Source organism: Stenella coeruleoalba (genome assembly GCF_951394435.1).
Source record: "Stenella coeruleoalba genome assembly, chromosome: 7".
Classification (NCBI taxonomy): Eukaryota; Metazoa; Chordata; class Mammalia; order Artiodactyla; family Delphinidae; genus Stenella; species Stenella coeruleoalba.
In genome coordinates this window covers 115410984-115428636 of record NC_137153.1, presented here as the reverse complement: position 1 = coordinate 115428636, position 17653 = coordinate 115410984, and the positions used below count along the sequence as shown (strand labels likewise).

General features: G+C 50.0%; 1 protein-coding gene across 2 annotated transcripts; it reads left to right on the top strand.

Moving 5' to 3' along the window:
* Positions 1-41: 41 nt before the first annotated feature.
* TRUB2 (TruB pseudouridine synthase family member 2) lies at positions 42-12727 on the top strand. Of its 2 annotated transcripts, XM_079927868.1 has the most exons (9): positions 42-237; positions 724-855; positions 2645-2719; positions 3855-3916; positions 5040-5121; positions 7570-7642; positions 8163-8299; positions 9385-9427; positions 9546-9714. In XM_079927868.1, the coding sequence occupies exons 1-9, from the start codon at positions 129-131 to the stop codon at positions 9562-9564; spliced, it is 732 nt and encodes a 243-aa protein (XP_079783994.1). In that variant the 5' UTR covers positions 42-128; the 3' UTR covers positions 9565-9714. The 2 variants fall into 2 exon arrangements, with proteins under 2 accessions (XP_079783994.1, XP_079783993.1); XM_079927867.1 differs by lacking the exon at positions 9385-9427 and having other exon boundaries at positions 9546-12727.
* Positions 12728-17653: the final 4926 nt, after the last annotated feature.

Here is a 17653-nt window from a genome sequence, read left to right as displayed (position 1 = left end):
AGACAAGAACCTCTTCCGGCTGTGAAACATGGCGGCGCCCATTGGAAGGACCACATTTGGGAGCGGGACCATAAGGCACTTCCGTCCGGGTTCAGCTCTTCCGCGAACCCGGGACACGGGCTTCAGGCATGGGGTTAGACGGCCTGGCGCGGCTGCATGGGCTCTTCGCCGCCTACAAGCCCCCGGGACTAAAGTGGAAGCATCTGCGCGATACCGTGGAGCTGCAGCTTTTGAAAGGTGAGTGCCTCTAGCGAGACCCACGATCCCGCTCCCATTTTCCCGGGAGGCCATCTACGCTTCTGATCCTTGCTGCAAAATAAAGTCATGTGACCTAGTCGTCTGGGCAGAGCGGTTTCCTAATCGACTGTTCTATACACTCCTCGCCTTCCCCTGTGTTCATATGGGTAAACAGGCTCAGTATTGTCCGTTGTCATAAATAGTTAATAAGTAGTAAAGTCAGGATTTAAACCCAAGTCTGTTTCTTAACTTCTGCTTTCAGAAGTAGAGTACTCTAAAATCTCTAAAACCCCTTGGACAGAAGTAGTCAGTGAGTTTACAGTATAACAACAATAACAAGGATAATGTGTTAAGGACCTACTCTGTACTAGGCGCTGTGTGGGCTTTCATCTGTCTTCTACATTTCCATACTTACCTGTCCCTCTGTCCCCCACCCCCGGTGTTCAGACAGAATCGACAAGATGTTCTTTACTTGTGTGTGCTCAGGTCTCAATGCTGGGAAGCGTCCTGCCTCTGAACATCGTGTTCGCTTCCTGCTGGGCCCCGTGGAAGGCAGTGAAGAGAAGGAGCTGACCCTCACAGCCACCAGTGTGCCCACCCTCATCGACCATCCGCTGGGTAAAGCACATTCAGGAAGGGGCCTGGATGTCACTTCCCAGGAAATCCCTGCCCAGAGTCAGTGTCCTAGCCAGAGCTCAGACTCCTTCTGTCCCAAACCAGTGTAGGGCCACAGTGGGGATGAAGTATTTGATCAGGGATTGGCAAAATTTCCTGGAAAGGGCCAGATAGTCAATATTTTAGGCTTTGCAGGCTCACCTCTGCCGTAGTGCGGAAGCAGCAGCTATAGACAGTATGTAGAGCAATGAGCCTGGCTGTGTTCCAATAAAATTTTACTGGTGGATGTTGATATTTGAATTTCATATAATTTCATATGTCATGAAAATTATCCTCTTGATTTTTTTGAACCATTGAAAAATGTAAAAACCATTTTAATTTGTGGGCCATAAAAAAAAAACAGGCTTGAGGATTTGACTTGTGGACTATAGTTTGTTGACCTCTATTATTCTGGGACTCCAGGTAGGAATTGAGACCCTCAGGTAGAAGTCATAAGGAGGCAGTTTTGGGCTCCTGTGAAAGAGTGATTTTTTTAAAAATTTATTTTATTGAAGTACAGTTGATTTACAGTGTTGTGTTAATTTTGCTGTATAGCAAAGTGATTCAGTTATACATATATGTACATTCTTTTTCATATTCTTTTCCATTATGGTTTATCACAGGATATTGAATATGGCTCCCTGTGCTATATGATAGAACCTTGTTGTTTACCCATTCTGTATATAATAGCTTGCATCTGCTAATCCCAAACTCCCAATCCATCCCTCCCCCACTCCTCCTCCCCCTTGGCAACCACAAGTCTGTATCTGTGTCTGTGAAGAGTGACTTACTATAGTCAACAAACCTGCCCAACAGTGAAACTAGTTCTGACAATGAGCCCCTGTCATTAGACATGATTAAAGCATGCGTTGGGGAGGCTCTATAGGAGGGCTGAGGAGCTTGACCAGGAACCTCTGAAACCCCTTGGAGAGAAATAATCAGTGAGTTTACAGTGTAACAACAATAACAAGTCTGATGTGTTGAGGACCTACTCTGTACGGGGTACTGTGTTAGGCTTTTCCCAAATACTATCCCACTGAATCCTGTGAGGTGGGTCCTAGTCCCATTTCACAAATGAGGAAACTGATGCTCAGTGTTGACTAGTGTTAAGTCATGTAGCCTGGATTCAGTAGGCTCTTAACCGCCCCATACTGGTCTCCTAGGTTCCTCTTGATCTACAGAAGTGTAAAAGCATCTAGCTCATTCCTGCATTCATTCATTTTTTTCCCCAGCTTTCTTGAGGTATAGCTGATATACAAAAAAACTATACATACTTAATGTATATTAATTTGATGGGTCATTCATTCTTTCGGGAAATGGGTTATTTCCCGAGCAGTCAGTGAGTTCTGGGCTGTGGGGGCAGAACTGTGAACACACAGACCCAGACCCCTGCCTTAAGGAGCTCGCAGCCTCCATTTCCTCCCTGGGAGAGTGGCCAGGACTCTCCTTCCACAGGAGCTGGTTAGGGAACCCCCCCCCAGTCTTGATTCCAGTGTTCTGCCCAGTCCACTCGAAGTGTCTCATGGGGGGAATGGTGATGGACGGACTTAACAGGCCCCCTGGGTTGCCCTTTCTCTGGGCCCAAGAAACTGAAGAAGTGGTTTTGGGCCCCCAATTCCATGGTGAGGAAACCTGAAAGTCCAGCCTGATGCTGGTTTTGGACCTCATTCTAGGAATGAGGTCACCATGCAGCCCAGAGCCATCCTGGAGGCTGGATTCTTTGAGGAAAAGGACCTCGTTTGTTTCTTTCCAGTACGTGGACCAGCATTCACCAGCCTGAAGATTGGCATGGGGCACCGACTGGATGCCCAGGCGTCTGGGGTGCTTGGTAGGTGGTGTGGTGAGCCTGGGGTACAATGATAGAGGCTTGGGAGAGGATCGGGGAGCTCCCAGGAGCGCAGCCCATTTCTAACCTGACAGCCATTTCCCGCTACTGCTCACTCCCTTGATTCCTGCCAAGTCTGATCCCCTGGAGAGGTGACTGGTGGGAAGGGGGAAGTCGTGATCACCCACGTTTATCAAGTGATTCCTGCCTGTGACGTGTGGTTTGAAACTCTTTGTACACATGCATTCACCATAATGACCTTATTTGGTAGATACCATATGATTTTAGGAAGAAAGTAAGGCTCCAGGAGCATAGGTAACTCATCCTGGGTCATGTGGCTAGTGAAGGTCCCTGGACCAGAGAGGGAAAACCATCATCGCTTGCATGGGGTAGCCAAGTGTGTGACCCTGGCCCCACCGGCTGGGCTCTGGATGTCGCTGGAGCTGGACACACAAAGCCTTGAGTCATGAGCCATCTGTGTCCCCAGGGTCAGGCGGCGGCCACATCCTTCATACACAACAGTCACAGCAACTTGTCTTGCTTCCTGGGACACAGGCAGGCGGACGTGATCTCATGCCCCGCTCCCTCCAGGAGTGATGGATGGTCATTCTTTCCTTCAGCCAGAGGGAGACACAGACCGGAGGAAAGGCAGGGAGTGGCCACAATGCCCCCATTTATTTGCCGGCTTCTTCCTTTGTGTGCATTGCCTCGATCATCACAATACCCACAGGGATCAGACAGTATTTTTATCCCCGTTTTACTGATGGGGAGCCTGAGACCCAAGGAGGTTAAAGGACATGCTTAGAGCCACCCCAGATGTGAGTGCAGGTCTGTGTGACTGGGCCAGTGGTCTCCTACTTCTGAGTGCATCAGGACCCCAGGGAGCTTGCTAAGGATCCCTAGGCTCCCACCCCAACCCGAGTCAGAGTCCGTATATGTGGGTGGGTCCCGGAAATCTGCATTTTCATATATGCACAGAGGAGCTCACTTGTTCCCTGTAGAAGAAGCTCTTCTTGCCTCCTTGCTGGCTTCCACAGCCTTGGAAGTGGGAGTATTCTGCTGGAGGGGGTGAGGGTTGGAGGACCCAGGGGAACGGGAAGGGGGACCCAGGTGTGAGACCAGGCTGGGTGCCTTTCAGTGCTCGGCGTGGGACGTGGACGAAGGCTCCTCACCGACATGTACAACGCTCACCTCACCAAGGTACGGGGGCTGGGGACGGCCTGCTTATCCCTTAGCCCTTTCCCTGGGGGTCACTGGTACGATTCTGAAGCAGAGATGATTCCATGGAGAATACCCAGGCCATCAGCAAGCATTTTGTTTTCGGGTCATGTACCAAGGGAGGCTGTAACATCATAATGACAGTTGGCATTATCGCATGCTGGCTACTCTGCGCTGAGTACTGTACGCGGACTCCCTTGCGGATGCCTTACAGCATCCCCGTAAAATGGGATCTATTGTTAACCCATTTTACAGATGAGAGAATGAGGCTCAGGAGACGACGCTTGCTCGGGGTCACCCAGCCTTTAAGGGGCAGAGTTGGGATTTGAACCTGGTTCTGTCTGACACCGTCTGGGTGTCAGGAAGCTTACATCCATGCTGGGCTGCAGGCTCTGGCATCACGATCATGTGTGGAGACGCCACATTAGAAGGCCCGTGTTTTCAGTGGTTAAGAGCACAGATTCTGCAGCCAAGTTTTCGCTTCAAAACTCAGATTGTACCACTCTGCCAGTTCTGTCTCCTTGGGTGAATTACTTAACATCTGTGTGCCTCCGTTTCCTCATCTTTGAAATGGGAGTGATTGTAGTACCTCCTCCGTACGGTTGCTTTGAATATTTAGTCAGTGACCGTATGTAATGTGCTCAGCACAGCCAGTGGCACGTGGTGGATGCTCAATCGATGTCACTGTCGTCGTCCTCTCTGTTATCGTCATTACTGTTATTGGACGCAGAGGCAGGCAGCTGCACAGATCGAATTTGGAGGGGAGAGAGAAGCTGACAGAGCATCCTGGGAGGGGCCTGGCATCATGAGTTGTCAGGTTGGGCAGAAGTGGAGAGGTGCGGAGGCCCGGGGTTGTTGCAGGGTGGCTCGGGGCACCCTTCGCAGGCTTCTGATGCTTGCTGTCATGGGAGAGGAAGTCGGGTGTCCTTCCCCAGGGGCAGCTGGGCAGGGGCTGAGCACCTGAACTCCCTGAGGGGAGACCAGAGGGCCCCCCAGCCTCAGTCTAGCGCCTCGGGGGCCTGAGCTGCTGGGCCACATCTCCCTCCTTGCCATGGCGGCTTAGAGCCGAGAGGCTGGTCATACCTCCCTCTCCCTGTCCTCGCAGGATTACACAGTGCACGGCCTCCTGGGCAAAGCCACAGACGACTTCTGTGAGGACGGGCGGCTGGTGGAGAAGACGACGTATGGTGAGAGCCCACGGGAGTCCAGGGCGGGCGGGAGGGGTGGGCGTGGCTGCCTCTTCATTTGCTTCCTTTGGTTCCTAACCCTGAGGTGGGCTGTGAGGGCCCCCGCTCAGTTATTCTCAGACACACCAAGCCGGGGCTGGCTGTTGGCACGGACGTGTGATTCTGACTTCCAGGAATGCCCTGTGCTCCCCTGTGCTCTGCTTAAATGTTACCTCCTTAAGTGGTTTCAGTGTACTGTCAGAAAAGTAATCAACTAATGATTAGTGATTATTTAATATCTGTCTCCCCACCAGAATGTCAACCATGAGAGCAGGAACTGTGTAGTTCCACTCCTGTGGTCACACACAACACAGCGCCTGGGACATGGGAGGTGCTGTATTGATGGATGGATGGATGGGTAGACGGGTGGATGCATGGGTGGGTGGATGGCAGGCTTATTCTTCATTTCTCACTCTCCCCATGTTCTTAGACGTCCTATATGATCTGTTGCATTTGCTTATTTGACATTTTTTGAGCACCAACCACGTGCCAGGCACTGGGGGCAGGGGCCGGAGGCATATGATGAATCAGATGGGGTCCCCAATCTTAGGCCTCACAGTCTAGCAGGGAGAGCAGACACACACCTCTGCGTCTCCTGGAGAAGATTAAAAACATGTGGCGAAGCAGTGCTGTCTATATATTTGTACTTGTATGTGTGTGTCAACATCCAAAACGTCTAAAGACAACTACCAAGTTGACACTTCTGAGAGGGAGGAAGCCAGAATTTGGAGGAGGGGAGATGTTTGTTGGTGTTGATCTAAATTTTTTGAAGAAGATTCTTGTATCAATTATATAATTAAAAATAGGACTTCCCTCGTTGTGCAGTGGTTAAGAATCCACCTGCCAATGCAGGGGACACGGGTTCAAGCCCTGGTCCAGGAAGATCCCACATGCCGCGGAGCAGCTAAGCCCATGCACCACAACTACTGAGCCTGCGCTCTAGAGCCCACGAGCCACAACTACTGCAGCCCGCGCGCCTAGAGCCCATGCTCCGCAACAAAGAGAAGCCACTGCAATGAGAAGCCCACGCACCACAACGAAGAGTAGCCCCTGCTCGCCGCACCTAGAGGAGGCCCGCGCACAGCAACAAAGACCCAACACAGCCAAAAATAAATAAATTTAAATAAATAAGTAAATACTATAGGGACTTCCCTGGCGGTCCAGTGGTTAGGACTGTGTGCTTTCACTGATGGGGCCTGGGTTCAGTCCCTGGTTGGCGGGGCCTGGGTCCAAAATAAATAAATAAATAAATAAAATAATGACATAAACACTAAAGAAAACTAAGTGCTGGGAAAGAGACCCAGGTGCAGAAGGAAGAAGCCACGTGCTGTAAGAGGGGCTTCCTGGAGCAGGCGGCATTTGAGCTGGGCTGTAAATGAGTGGGGAGGAGGCTGCAGCAGGCGCCTCCAGATAAGACAACAGCGTGAATGAGACCAGACAGAAGGGATGAGAGGCCCAGGCCCTTCCCAGCTGGCCAGGCCTTAGTCAGTTACACCTGCTCCCAGAGATTCTGGCCTGTGGAGTCAGAAGTTGGTGGCTGCCCCAGCTGGCCTGCAGGCTCGGCCTCCCTGCAGTCCGTGGGCATCCCCAGGCTTTGCAGCTGCCTGCTCCACAGTCACTTGGTTGGACCAGCAGGCAGAGGAGCCACTCCCACTTCTTGCCACCCATTTCTGCATTTGGACAGATGGCACCCTCCCTCCTGGTGTCCCTGGCCTGAAAAACCCCAGACTGGGGCTCAGGGGACCAGGCTTACAGTGTGGGGCAAGGGGCTTCCCTGGTGGTGCTGTGGTTGAGAATCCTCCTGCCAGTGCAGGGGATACGGGTTTGATCCTTGGTCCAGGAAGATCCCACATGCCGCAGAGCAACTAAGCCTGTGCGCCACAACTACTGAGCCTGTGCTCTAGAGCCCGTGAGCCACAACTACTGAAGCCTGCATGCCTAGAGCCTGTGCTCTGCAGCAAGAGAAGCCACCGCAATGAGAAGCCTGCACACTGCAACAAAGAGTAGCCCCCGCTCACCGCAACTAAAGCCTGCATGCAGCAATGAAGACCCAACACAGCCAAAAATAAATAAAATAAATTTATTAAAAAAAAAAAGAATATGGGGCAAATCACATTACATCTTTGGAGCCTCATTTCCGGAAGGAAGTGTTCTTAACTTGGGGTGTGTGAGCCCCTTGAAAATGTCCTCAAAATGTTGAGTTCATGTATATCTTTCTGAGAAGCGGGTCCACAGCCTTCATAAGATTCTCAAAGGACTCTCAACCCCCTAAATGGGAACCCTGGGACCAGAGGATGCTCTGGGACCCCAGCTAGGTTCCAAGGACAGGGCTGGTTGGTGGGAAGGGAAATTGCCAGTTTTGCCTCCTCAGTGGGCACCTGTGTGCTGACCATCCCCTGGCTTTTCCAGACCACGTGACCAGAGAGAAGCTGGAGCGAATCCTGTCCCTGATCCAAGGTTCCCATCAGAAGGCTCTGGTGATGTAAGTGAGGCCCGACCCACACCTCCCTGAAAGGGGACCCTCAAGGAAGTGCTGGAAGGGCAAGAAGTTGCCCACAAGGCTCCCTGTAGGCTCCGCCTACTCTGGGGCAAATTCCAAAACCAGACACAAGCACCCATTCCTTTCACAGCCTGCAGAAGTGTTTGTGCTGGGTCTTGGGCCAGCCCCTGGGGAGACCAAGGGGAACAAGAGATCCCAGCTGGCCTCCTAGGGAGTATATGAGCTAAGGGAGAGGAGAGCTAGGGGTCCGCACCATCACGGCACAGAACCAGGGGGTGGAAGTGGTCAACACAGGTATGACCGTTGAAGCCAAGGAGAGTGTGAGAGGGGGTCGGTCAGAGCCTGCAGTTAGGGATTGGAGGGGACAGAACAAGGCTGCTGCAAAGGTGGCTAGAGGGGCAGGGAAGGTGGAAAGCGAATGAAGAGCTTCAGGAAAGGCATGAATAGGGCAGGGCCAGGGGTAGGCAGTCAACTGCCCACTCTGGTGCCTCCTGATCCCCAGGTACTCCAACGCTGACCTACAGACCCAGGAGGCCTATGAGATGGCCGTGAGCGGCGTGCTCCGGCCCATGAACAAGTCCCCAATGCTGGTAACTGGCATCCGATGCCTCCAGTTTGCGCCTCCAGAATTCCTCTTAGGTAAGTTGCTCCAGGACGTTGGGAGAAGTGCCACTGGGCTCCTGGGTTTGGGGGGGTCACTGTGGAAGGCCCTTGCAGAGGCCAGCACGCGTGAGCCCTAAGCTCCGCTGGCCAAGGCACCGGGGCCGACTTCCTTCCTAGCCTGAGGCTGGACTTGGCTGATCACACAGCACAGAACAAATGATGTCCTGTCTCCTGCCAAGTCCCCCTTTGAAGCCAGACCTTAACAAGCAGAGATTATATTTAGTGGCTCGTTTCCAGAGCCGCCCAGTGTTTCAAGTCATTGTGCGGCATCAGACACCACTCTCCCCTCCCGGATCCCACCCAACTCAGCAACCCGACCACCACTTCTTTCTTTGTTTATCGTATTAACGAGGGCTCCTTGCTCCTTTTCTTTTTTTTTTTTTAACAGCTTTATTGCAGTATAATTGCTTTACAATGGTGTGTTAGTTTATGCTTTATAACAAAGTGAATCAGCTGTACATATACATATATCCCCGTATCTCCTTCCTCTTGTGTCTCCCTCCCACCCTCCCTATCCCACCCCTGTAGGTGGTCACAAAGCACTGAGCTGATCTCTCTGTGCTATCTTGCTCCTTTTCTTGAGTGCTGACCAAGACTTTTCTGATGCTAAGTGCCTTATAGAAATTATCTCTTAGATTCCTCACAACCACTCATTTTACAGATGAGCAAACCAAGCCTTAGAGCAGCACTTCTCGAACTTTAACCTGCCCAATCACCTGGGGTTCTTCTCCCCCCACCCCCGGCCATGCCACATGGCTTGCGGGATCTTACTTCCCTGACCAGGGATTGAACCCAGGCCCCGGCAGTAAAAGCGCTGAGTCCTAACTGGTGGACCGCCAGAGAATTCCCAACCTGGGATTCTTCTTAAAAGGCCAATTCTAGGAATTCCCTGGTGGTCCAGTGGTTAGGGCTCGGCACTTTCACTGCAGGGGGGCATGGGTTCAATCCCTGGTTGGGGAATTAAGATCCTACAAGCTGCGAGACCAAAAAAAAAAAAGGCAAATTATGACTCAGCAGGTCTGGGTGGGGCCTGATATTCTGCATGTCTAACAAACTTTCAGGACCCACCCTGGGCTACACTTCGAAGAACAAAGCCCTAGAGAAGTAAGTTGTCTTGCTAAGGTTATTACATAGCCAGGAGGTCTCAAGGGGTGTGGATCTAGATCAGCGGACACCAGAGGCTGTGCTTCTGACCACCACCTCTGTTGTGTGTCCCTGGCAGAGGTGCAGTGCATGCATGAGACGCAGAAGCAGCTGCGAAGGCTGGTGCACGAAATCGGCCTGGAACTGAAGAGCACCGCTGTCTGCACCCAGGTGCGGCGTACACGCGATGGTTTCTTCACCCTGGACGATGCCCTCCTAAGGACCCAATGGGACCTACCCAGCATCCAGGATGCCATCCAGTCCGCAGCACCCCGAGTGGCAGCAGAGCTGGAGAAGAACTTGAGGCCGGGGCTGGGCACCCAGTAGCCCTTCAGTCCAGGCTGGCCCTGGGACTCCGAGGGGCCAAGCTCTGCCTTGGGGCTGGAGAGCCATGCGGGACATTGAAAGGCCAGGCTGCTGGGGGAGCGGTGGGTGTATAAAGATAAGAATTGTTCATGAGCCAGAACTGATGACTGTGCAGAATGTGGGGGGTGGGCGGGAGCTTTTTAACACGTGACAGAAAACCAACAGGGACTTTCCTGGTGGTCCAGTGGTTAGGACTTGGTGCTTTCGCTGCCAGGACCCTGGGTTCAATCCCTGGTCAGGGAACTAAGATCCTGCAAGCTGCATGGCACGGCCAAAAGAAAAAAAAAGATGAACAGACTTGGCTTAGTTAAAAAGAAAAAAACTTCTGTACAGTGGAAAAGATGCTAAACGAATGACAGACTGATAAAACTATTTGTTATATACTTAAGAACTAATATCTATAATATATAAAGAGCTCTTATAAAACAATAAGAAAAAGATGACAAGAAAATGGGTCAAATGACATGAATTGTGTGTTTATACAGCAAAAGAAATCCAAATGGCCAGTAAACCTGAAATGATGCTCAACCTCTCTAATAATGAAAGACATTCAGATGAAAATGAGATGACTTTTCCTTGCCTTTCAAATAAATTAAGAAAAGATAACACCCAGTATTGGGGAGGATGTGAGAAGATGGGCAATCTGTACTGTTGGTAGGAATATACAACTGTGTAACCTTTTAGGAGTAATTTGGTAGTATGTATCAACATTTGAAATATTCCTGCCCTGGGGAATTCCCTGGTGGTCCAGTGGTTAGAATTCAGCACTTTCACTGCCGTGGCCCGGGTTCAATCCCTGGTCAGGGAACTAAGGGTCCTCAGCAGCCATGGCTCATGGGCCCAGCTGCTCCGCGGCACGTGGGATCTTCCCGGACTGGGGCACGAACCCGCGTCCCCTGCATCGGCAGGCGGACTCTCAACCACTGCGCCACCAGGGAAGCCCAATTTCCTCCTTTTTATTTGATAATTTCCACCAGAATACAAACATGCTATTTAATCTCCTATCTTAAAAGCAAACAAACAGAAAACAGCATGGCAGGTCCTCAAAAAATTAAACATAGAATTACCATATGATGCAGCGATTCCACTTCTGGGTATATACCCAAAGGAACTGAAAGCAGACTCAAACAGATGTTTGTGTACCCATGTTCAGAGCAGCATTATTCACAGTTGCCAAAAGGTGGAAATAATCCAAGTGTCTATCGATAGATGAATGGATGAGCAAAATGTGGTCTATCCACACAACAGAATATTATTCAAACACTAAAAAGGAAGGAGTTCCTGACACCTACTACAACATGGGTGAACGTTAAAGACATTATGCTAAGTGAAATAAGCCAGTCACAGGAAGACTAATACTGTGTGATTCCATTTATATGAGGTACTTAGAGTAGCCAGATTCACTGGGACGGAAAACACAATGGTGGTCGCCAGGGGCTGGGGAGTGGGGAGTTAATGTTTAATGTGTACAGAATTTCAGCTTTGCAAGGCAGAAAGAGATATAGAGATAGACAGTGGGGATGGTTGCACAACAATGTGAATGTACTTAATGCCACCAAATTGTACACTTAATGACGCTTAAAATGGTAAATTTTATGTGTATTTTATGTATATTTTACCCTCAAAAAAGCTCCACACAGAAAAACAAGCATACTCTTTCTTAACCTTCCATCTCTCTCCAGTTGCTGCATTTCTCTGCCTCCTTTTTTTTTTTTTTGAGAAGTCAAAAGTTGTTTTTTTAATTTCAATTAGGTAAATATGTCTGTAAAAATCTTGGAAAATGAATTTTTACCTAAGGTCTGTTTTTTTTTTTTTTTTTTGCGGTACGCAGGCCTCTCACTGTTGTGGCTTCTCCCGTTGCAGAGCACAGGCTCCGGACGCACAGGCTCAGCGGCCATGGCTCACGGGCCCAGCTGCTCCGCGCCATGTGGGATCTTCCTGGACCGGGGCATGAACCTGTGTCGCCTGCATCGGCAGGCAGACTCCCAACCACTGCGCCACCAGGGAAGCCCTAAGGTCTGTTTTGATTAAAAACAAGGATACATATATTCTAAATCATTTCAGAATTATTTACAGAACAAAAAATTCACGGACAGAACAAATACACTAGATAAGGCAAAATGTTATGGTTTAAATTCTGTTTATAGGAAGCAAACATTTGAGATTGTATCAAAATACAAAATTGGGAAAAAATCTGCTTCTAAAGAATTAGATTAAAACGGAATGATGTGGAAGAGCTTAAAGCCAAAAATATATGTTACAGAAACCTACACCCAATTAAGGAAAAGACAACAATATTAATATCCAGCAAAAATAATAGAAGAGAAGCACAGTCAGTGATGAATACCAATCAAACTTGAACTTCAACGCGCCAAATTAATCGGCATGCAATTAAAAACAAGGTTAGGGACTTCCCTGGTGGCGCAGTGGTTAAGAATCCACCTGTCAGTGCAGGGGACACAGGTTCGATTCCTGGTCTGGGAATTTCCCACATGCCACGAGCAACTAAGCCCGTGTACCACAACTACTGAGCCTGTGCTCTAGGGCCCACGTGCTGCAACTACTGAAGCCCACACACCTAGAGCCCACAACAAGAGAAGCCACGGCAATGAGAAGCCCGTGCACCGCAAGGAAGAGTAGCCCCTGCTCGCCACAACTAGAGAAAAGCCCACGTGCAGCAACAAAGACCCAACGCAGCCAAAACAAAACAAAACAAAAAAAACAAGGTTAGCCACTGAAAGACAAACCAACAACTTTCTAATTTTACTGGCATGCTTTAACACATGACCTTATTTCACCCTACACAAGAATACCTGAATTTAAAACAGAGGATTTGGTTAATCCAATCAACATAATGGAACTAATGGATATGCAAGTCCTTATGCTTTACTAAGATTTTACTCACATTTTACATCTCTATTTGAACATATGTTCAATGGGCTATTTATATAACTTTTCTTTATAAATTTTTAAAAAATTAAAAATAGTTGTGTACATTAAAAACCTAAAGTGCTTTTCTTTTTCTTTCTTTCTTTTTTTTGGCCACGCAGCTTGCAGGATCTTAGTTCCATCACCAGGGATCCAATCCTACCCTTTTAAGAATAAAGGTGGGGCTTCCTTGATGGCGCAGTGGTTGAGAGTCCGCCATGGGCGCTGAGCCTGCGCGTCCGGAGCCTGTGCTCCGCAACAGGAGAGGCCACAACAGTGAGAGGCTGCGTACTGAAGAGACACATCAGCAATTGCACATCCAAGGGGAGAAAGATTCCAGAGAGTATATCTTTTCTTCCCTTCTTTGCCCTTATCCATCAAAACCAGAAAGGGGTATGAATTCCAATGATCAGGAATTGGCTCTCGAACTTGTTAGCTGACATCTCAGTGTCCGCTGGCTCTAGTGGCCTCAGGCAGCTTCTGTTCCTCGGCCTCCGGCTGCTCCCACATCACCGAGTTGCACAGCTGCAGCCTCGGCCTCCTTTAAAAGTAAAACTCCAGGCTTCCCTGGTTGCGCAGTGGTTGAGAATCCAATGCAGGGGACATGGGTTCAAGTCCTGGTCCGGGAAGTTCCCACGTGCTGTGGAGCAGCTGAGCCCGTGTGCCACAACTACTGTGACCACGCTCTAGAGCCCGTGAGCCACAACTACTGAGCCTGCGTGCTGCAACTACTGAAGCCCACGTGCCTAGAGCCCGTGCTCCGCAACAGGAGAGGCCACCACAGTGAGAAGCCTGCGCACCGCAACAAAGAGTGGCCCCCGCTCTCTGTCACTAGAGAAAGCCTGCACGGAGCAACGAAGACCCAACGCAGCCAAAATTAAATAAATAAATAAATTTATTTTTTAAAAAAAGAGTAAAGCTCCTGGAAAGATTGTCTCTAGTCGCTGCCCCCAGTTCTCACCATATGCTCCCTGGAACCCACTCTAATCAGACACTCACTCTCCACTGCTTTCCAGGAACCGCTCTTGCCAAGGTCAAGGACGACCTCCTCCTCTTTAAATCCAGCGGCTCCTTCTCGGCAGGGTCTGACACAGCCGGTCACTGCCTCCTCCTGGAACAGTCTCCTCCTCCCTCCCTGGCTCCTTCTCAGCCTCTTTGCTGGGGCCCCTCCTCCCCTGCTCTCCTCCGCGGTGCCCACAAGCTCCAGGCAGCTCTACTCTCGGCCCTCACTCGCTCCTTGAGGATGTCAGTCTGAAATCACATGGCTTGAATCCCATCAATCTGTCATGCTTCTGGTGCCCATATTTATGTTACCTCTCACCGGACCCTTCCCATGAACTCCATTCCTAAATATCTGTTCTTTAGCATTTCCACTTCCGTGTTGAGCTGGCATCTCAAACTTAACAGATCCCCAGACTGACTGCTTATCTTCCCCTGCACCCTGCTCTCCCCCAGAATTCCTCACTCCAGTAACTCACAGTTCCACCCTTCCACTCGCTCAGGCCAAAATCCTAAAAGCCCCCTTTTCCTCACACCCCATATTTAACCCATCAGCAAATCCTGCTGGCTCTACCGTCAAAAGACTGTTGTTTCCAGAATCTGACCCCTTCCTTCCTCCCTCTCTCCCTCTCTTTCTTTAGTTCCCCATCTGGGATGAACCGGTGCCCCCTGCAGTGGAAGCGTGGAGTCTCAACCACTGGACCGCCAGGGAAGTCCCAGAATCTGACCATTCACCTCCGTCCACTTACCCCCTCATTTTGCTGTACACCTGAAACATTGTAAATCAACTATACTTCTGTTAAAAAAATGCTATTTATAAAATTTAAAAAAATATATGTATTCGGCAGGGAGGGGAGGGAGGCCCAAATTTTATGAGCTTCAGGTCCCAACCCTTTTTGACCTCGTGGCATGCAGGATCTTAGTTCCCCAACCAGGGATCAAACCCGTGCCCCCTGCCGTGGAAGCATGGAGTCTTAACCACTGGACCGCTGGGGAAGTCCCTGGGTCCCAACCCTTTTTCATAAGTGCCAGCACTTACCACCATCTGAAGAATGATTTATTTTTTATTTGCTTTCTTGTCTGTCTCCCCCACCTTAGATGAATGAATATCAATACCCAGATAACCGCAGTTTTCAAGGTAACGAATTTTCTCTTCTTACATTCCCCAGCTCACTCCCCCCACCCCACCCTATTGCACCAGGAATGTTAGCTCATTAAGGCCCCACTTTGAGCTGTAAGGACCCTGCATTCCCAGGGGAGCCAGGAATATGCTTAGAACGCCCAAATCTATCATCCTAACAATGAGCTGACATTTGCCTATTTCATTAGAGTCATTAATCCAGCTTTTATATCTATGATCATTTGTGAAGTGGCCACGGTAGGTATTATTTTACCTACTTTATAGATGAAGAAACTGAGGTCTGGGGAGGTCCCGCCACCACCAGCCCAGCCTCCTGCATCTGTCTACACATGGCATGGCCTGCTGAGCTTTAGCTCTGGCCATAGAATAAAAACAAACAAAACCCCGTTCCCACCACCGTATCATCATCTGATTTCTTCTGCAATATCCAGTCAGACCCTGACTAACCCCCTCCTTCAAGCACTTCAGCAGGAGGCGTGGGACTCACCTGGAGGTGGGCTGGGTAACCAGAGGGACAGACATTAGTTACTCCAAGAAGTTTCCCTCTTGGTGAGACCTGGATCGGGATGCTTTCGGGGCAGTGGACATTGACTAAGAGAGACAAGCATCAGGTGGGTGGCCGGGTGTGATGGGTGGGGTGGTGGGCTGTCCCGGGGCCTTCCAGCCCCCTTGTGGTCTGCAAAGCAGCCTGTGACCCCCTGCCCATCAATCTTCTCCAAGTAGTCCCCGCCCCCAACCCTACAGGTACTTCCTGAGCCCCTAGTAAATCAGAAACGAGAAGAGCCCTAAGATGGCAAAACAGGCCAATCTCCTTCCGGGCAAACCAGCTGGGCAGGTCTGCTGGTGCCAGGGTGGAGGTCAGAGGAGCAGAGCTAGCAAATGCCTGGGCCTATGAGAAGGCTCTGGGGAGAAGCCAGATACAATCTCACCTAGGTTTGATCCAGAGCTGGCTCTTAGGGTCTGGTGGCTCTGTAGATGGGTTTGAAGATGGCTGGTTTGGAGGCAGGATTTGATTGGATGTTATTCCTGGTGGTTAGAAGCAACCTGTCAACGATCCAGGAATGCTCACCGGAGAGGCCAGATATCAAAAACACCTGGGGAGCTTGTTACAAAAAATACAGGCCTGCCCCCCCTACCAAAGCAGAATCCCTAGGGAGGAGTTAGGGACCCATATCTTTTCCTTTAAAAGCCCTCTCAGGTAATTGTGACACTCAAGAGGTTTGGAAATTATTACCTGGTCTTTAAAGAGAATGACTGTGGGGACTTCCCTGGTGGTCCAGTGGGTAAGACTCCGCGCTCCCAATGCAGGGAGTCCGGGTTCAATCCCTGGTCGGGGAACTAGACCCCTCATGCATGCTGCAACTAAGACTTGGTGCAGCCAAAATAAATAAATAAATAAATAAATAAATATTTTTTAAAGAAAAAGAGAGAGAGAGAATGATTGTGGAACTTCAACCTTGGAGTTGGCCACTTAGCTTTGTTTCCTTGGGAAAGTGACTTAACCTCTCTGAGCTTCATTTGCCTCATCTGGAAAATGGGGCTAATGATGTACCTCTTAGGTCTGTCATTGGAAATACTTGTTGTAGTCATGCTGAGCTCTAGGCTTGGGGCCTGGCACAGAGTATGTGCTCCCAGTGTTGGCTGCTATGATTATCATTGCCGCTGAGATCCTCTGGGATTCTGGAATGAACACGAGAGGCTGAGGGAGCTAAAGGCCAGGAGAGGATCTGCTCCTGTTCAGAGTTCCCAATGTCGGGGATGAGAGGCTCCCTGGGAAGGGAGCGAAGTCTCCTGCTCAGAGGAATCAGGAGAGAGGTGCCAAGGCCAAACTCAAGGTAGAGGCCTCTAGGTCAGGGCCTTGGGCAGGTACAACTTCGAAGAAGCACAGTGAAGGTTTGTGGCTAAGACCTTGGGCTTAAAGGCTCAGAGTTCTGGATTCAAGTTCTGACTTCTTTTATTAATGTATGACCTTGGGTGAGACTCAAGAGAGGCTGAGCCTTGGGCTTCCCTGGTGGCGCAGTGGTTGAGAGTCCGCCTGCCGATGCAGGGGACACAGGTTCGTGCCCCAGTCCGGGAAGATCCCACATGCCGCGGAGCGGCTGGGCCCGTGAGCCATGGCCGCTGGGCCTGCGTGTCCGGAGCCTGTGCTCCGCAATGGGAGAGGCCACAACAGTGAGGGACCCGCGTACCACAAAACAAACAAACAAAAAAACAAAACAAAACAAAAAACATTTAAAAATCTCAAAATTTTTTTTAAAAATAAGAGAGAGGCTGAGCCTCGGCTGGGAGGAAGACAGCTCACCATCAGCCAGGCTCTGGAGCCAGACGGGCTCAGCTGCTTCTTGGAACTGTGACCTTGAGCAAGTTACTCTGCCCCTCAGACCTCAGTTTGGAAATGGGGATACTCCACCTAACCACACACTGGTTGGAAGGTGCCAGTGAGATACTGCCCATGAAGCATACTGCCCATCTCCCTGCTGACCCACAGGGTTTCAGAAATGTTAGTTATCTCCATCAACCCTTCTCTGGGGAAACCTTCAGCTTGTGACTGGTTTGAATGGTGGCCGTCACCTTTCATCTGGTGACAACACCTGACTTGACAGTACCCAGAGCTTTCATCACAGAGCCTCCAGGTGTCAAGGTTGCGGGCCCCTCAGGCACCACTCTTCCATAACAGACGCCCCCCATCTGGCCTTCCTCCCCTCTGCAAATTGTCCTCTGTTTCTGAGCAAAGCTAAAGTGGGCTGTTATTT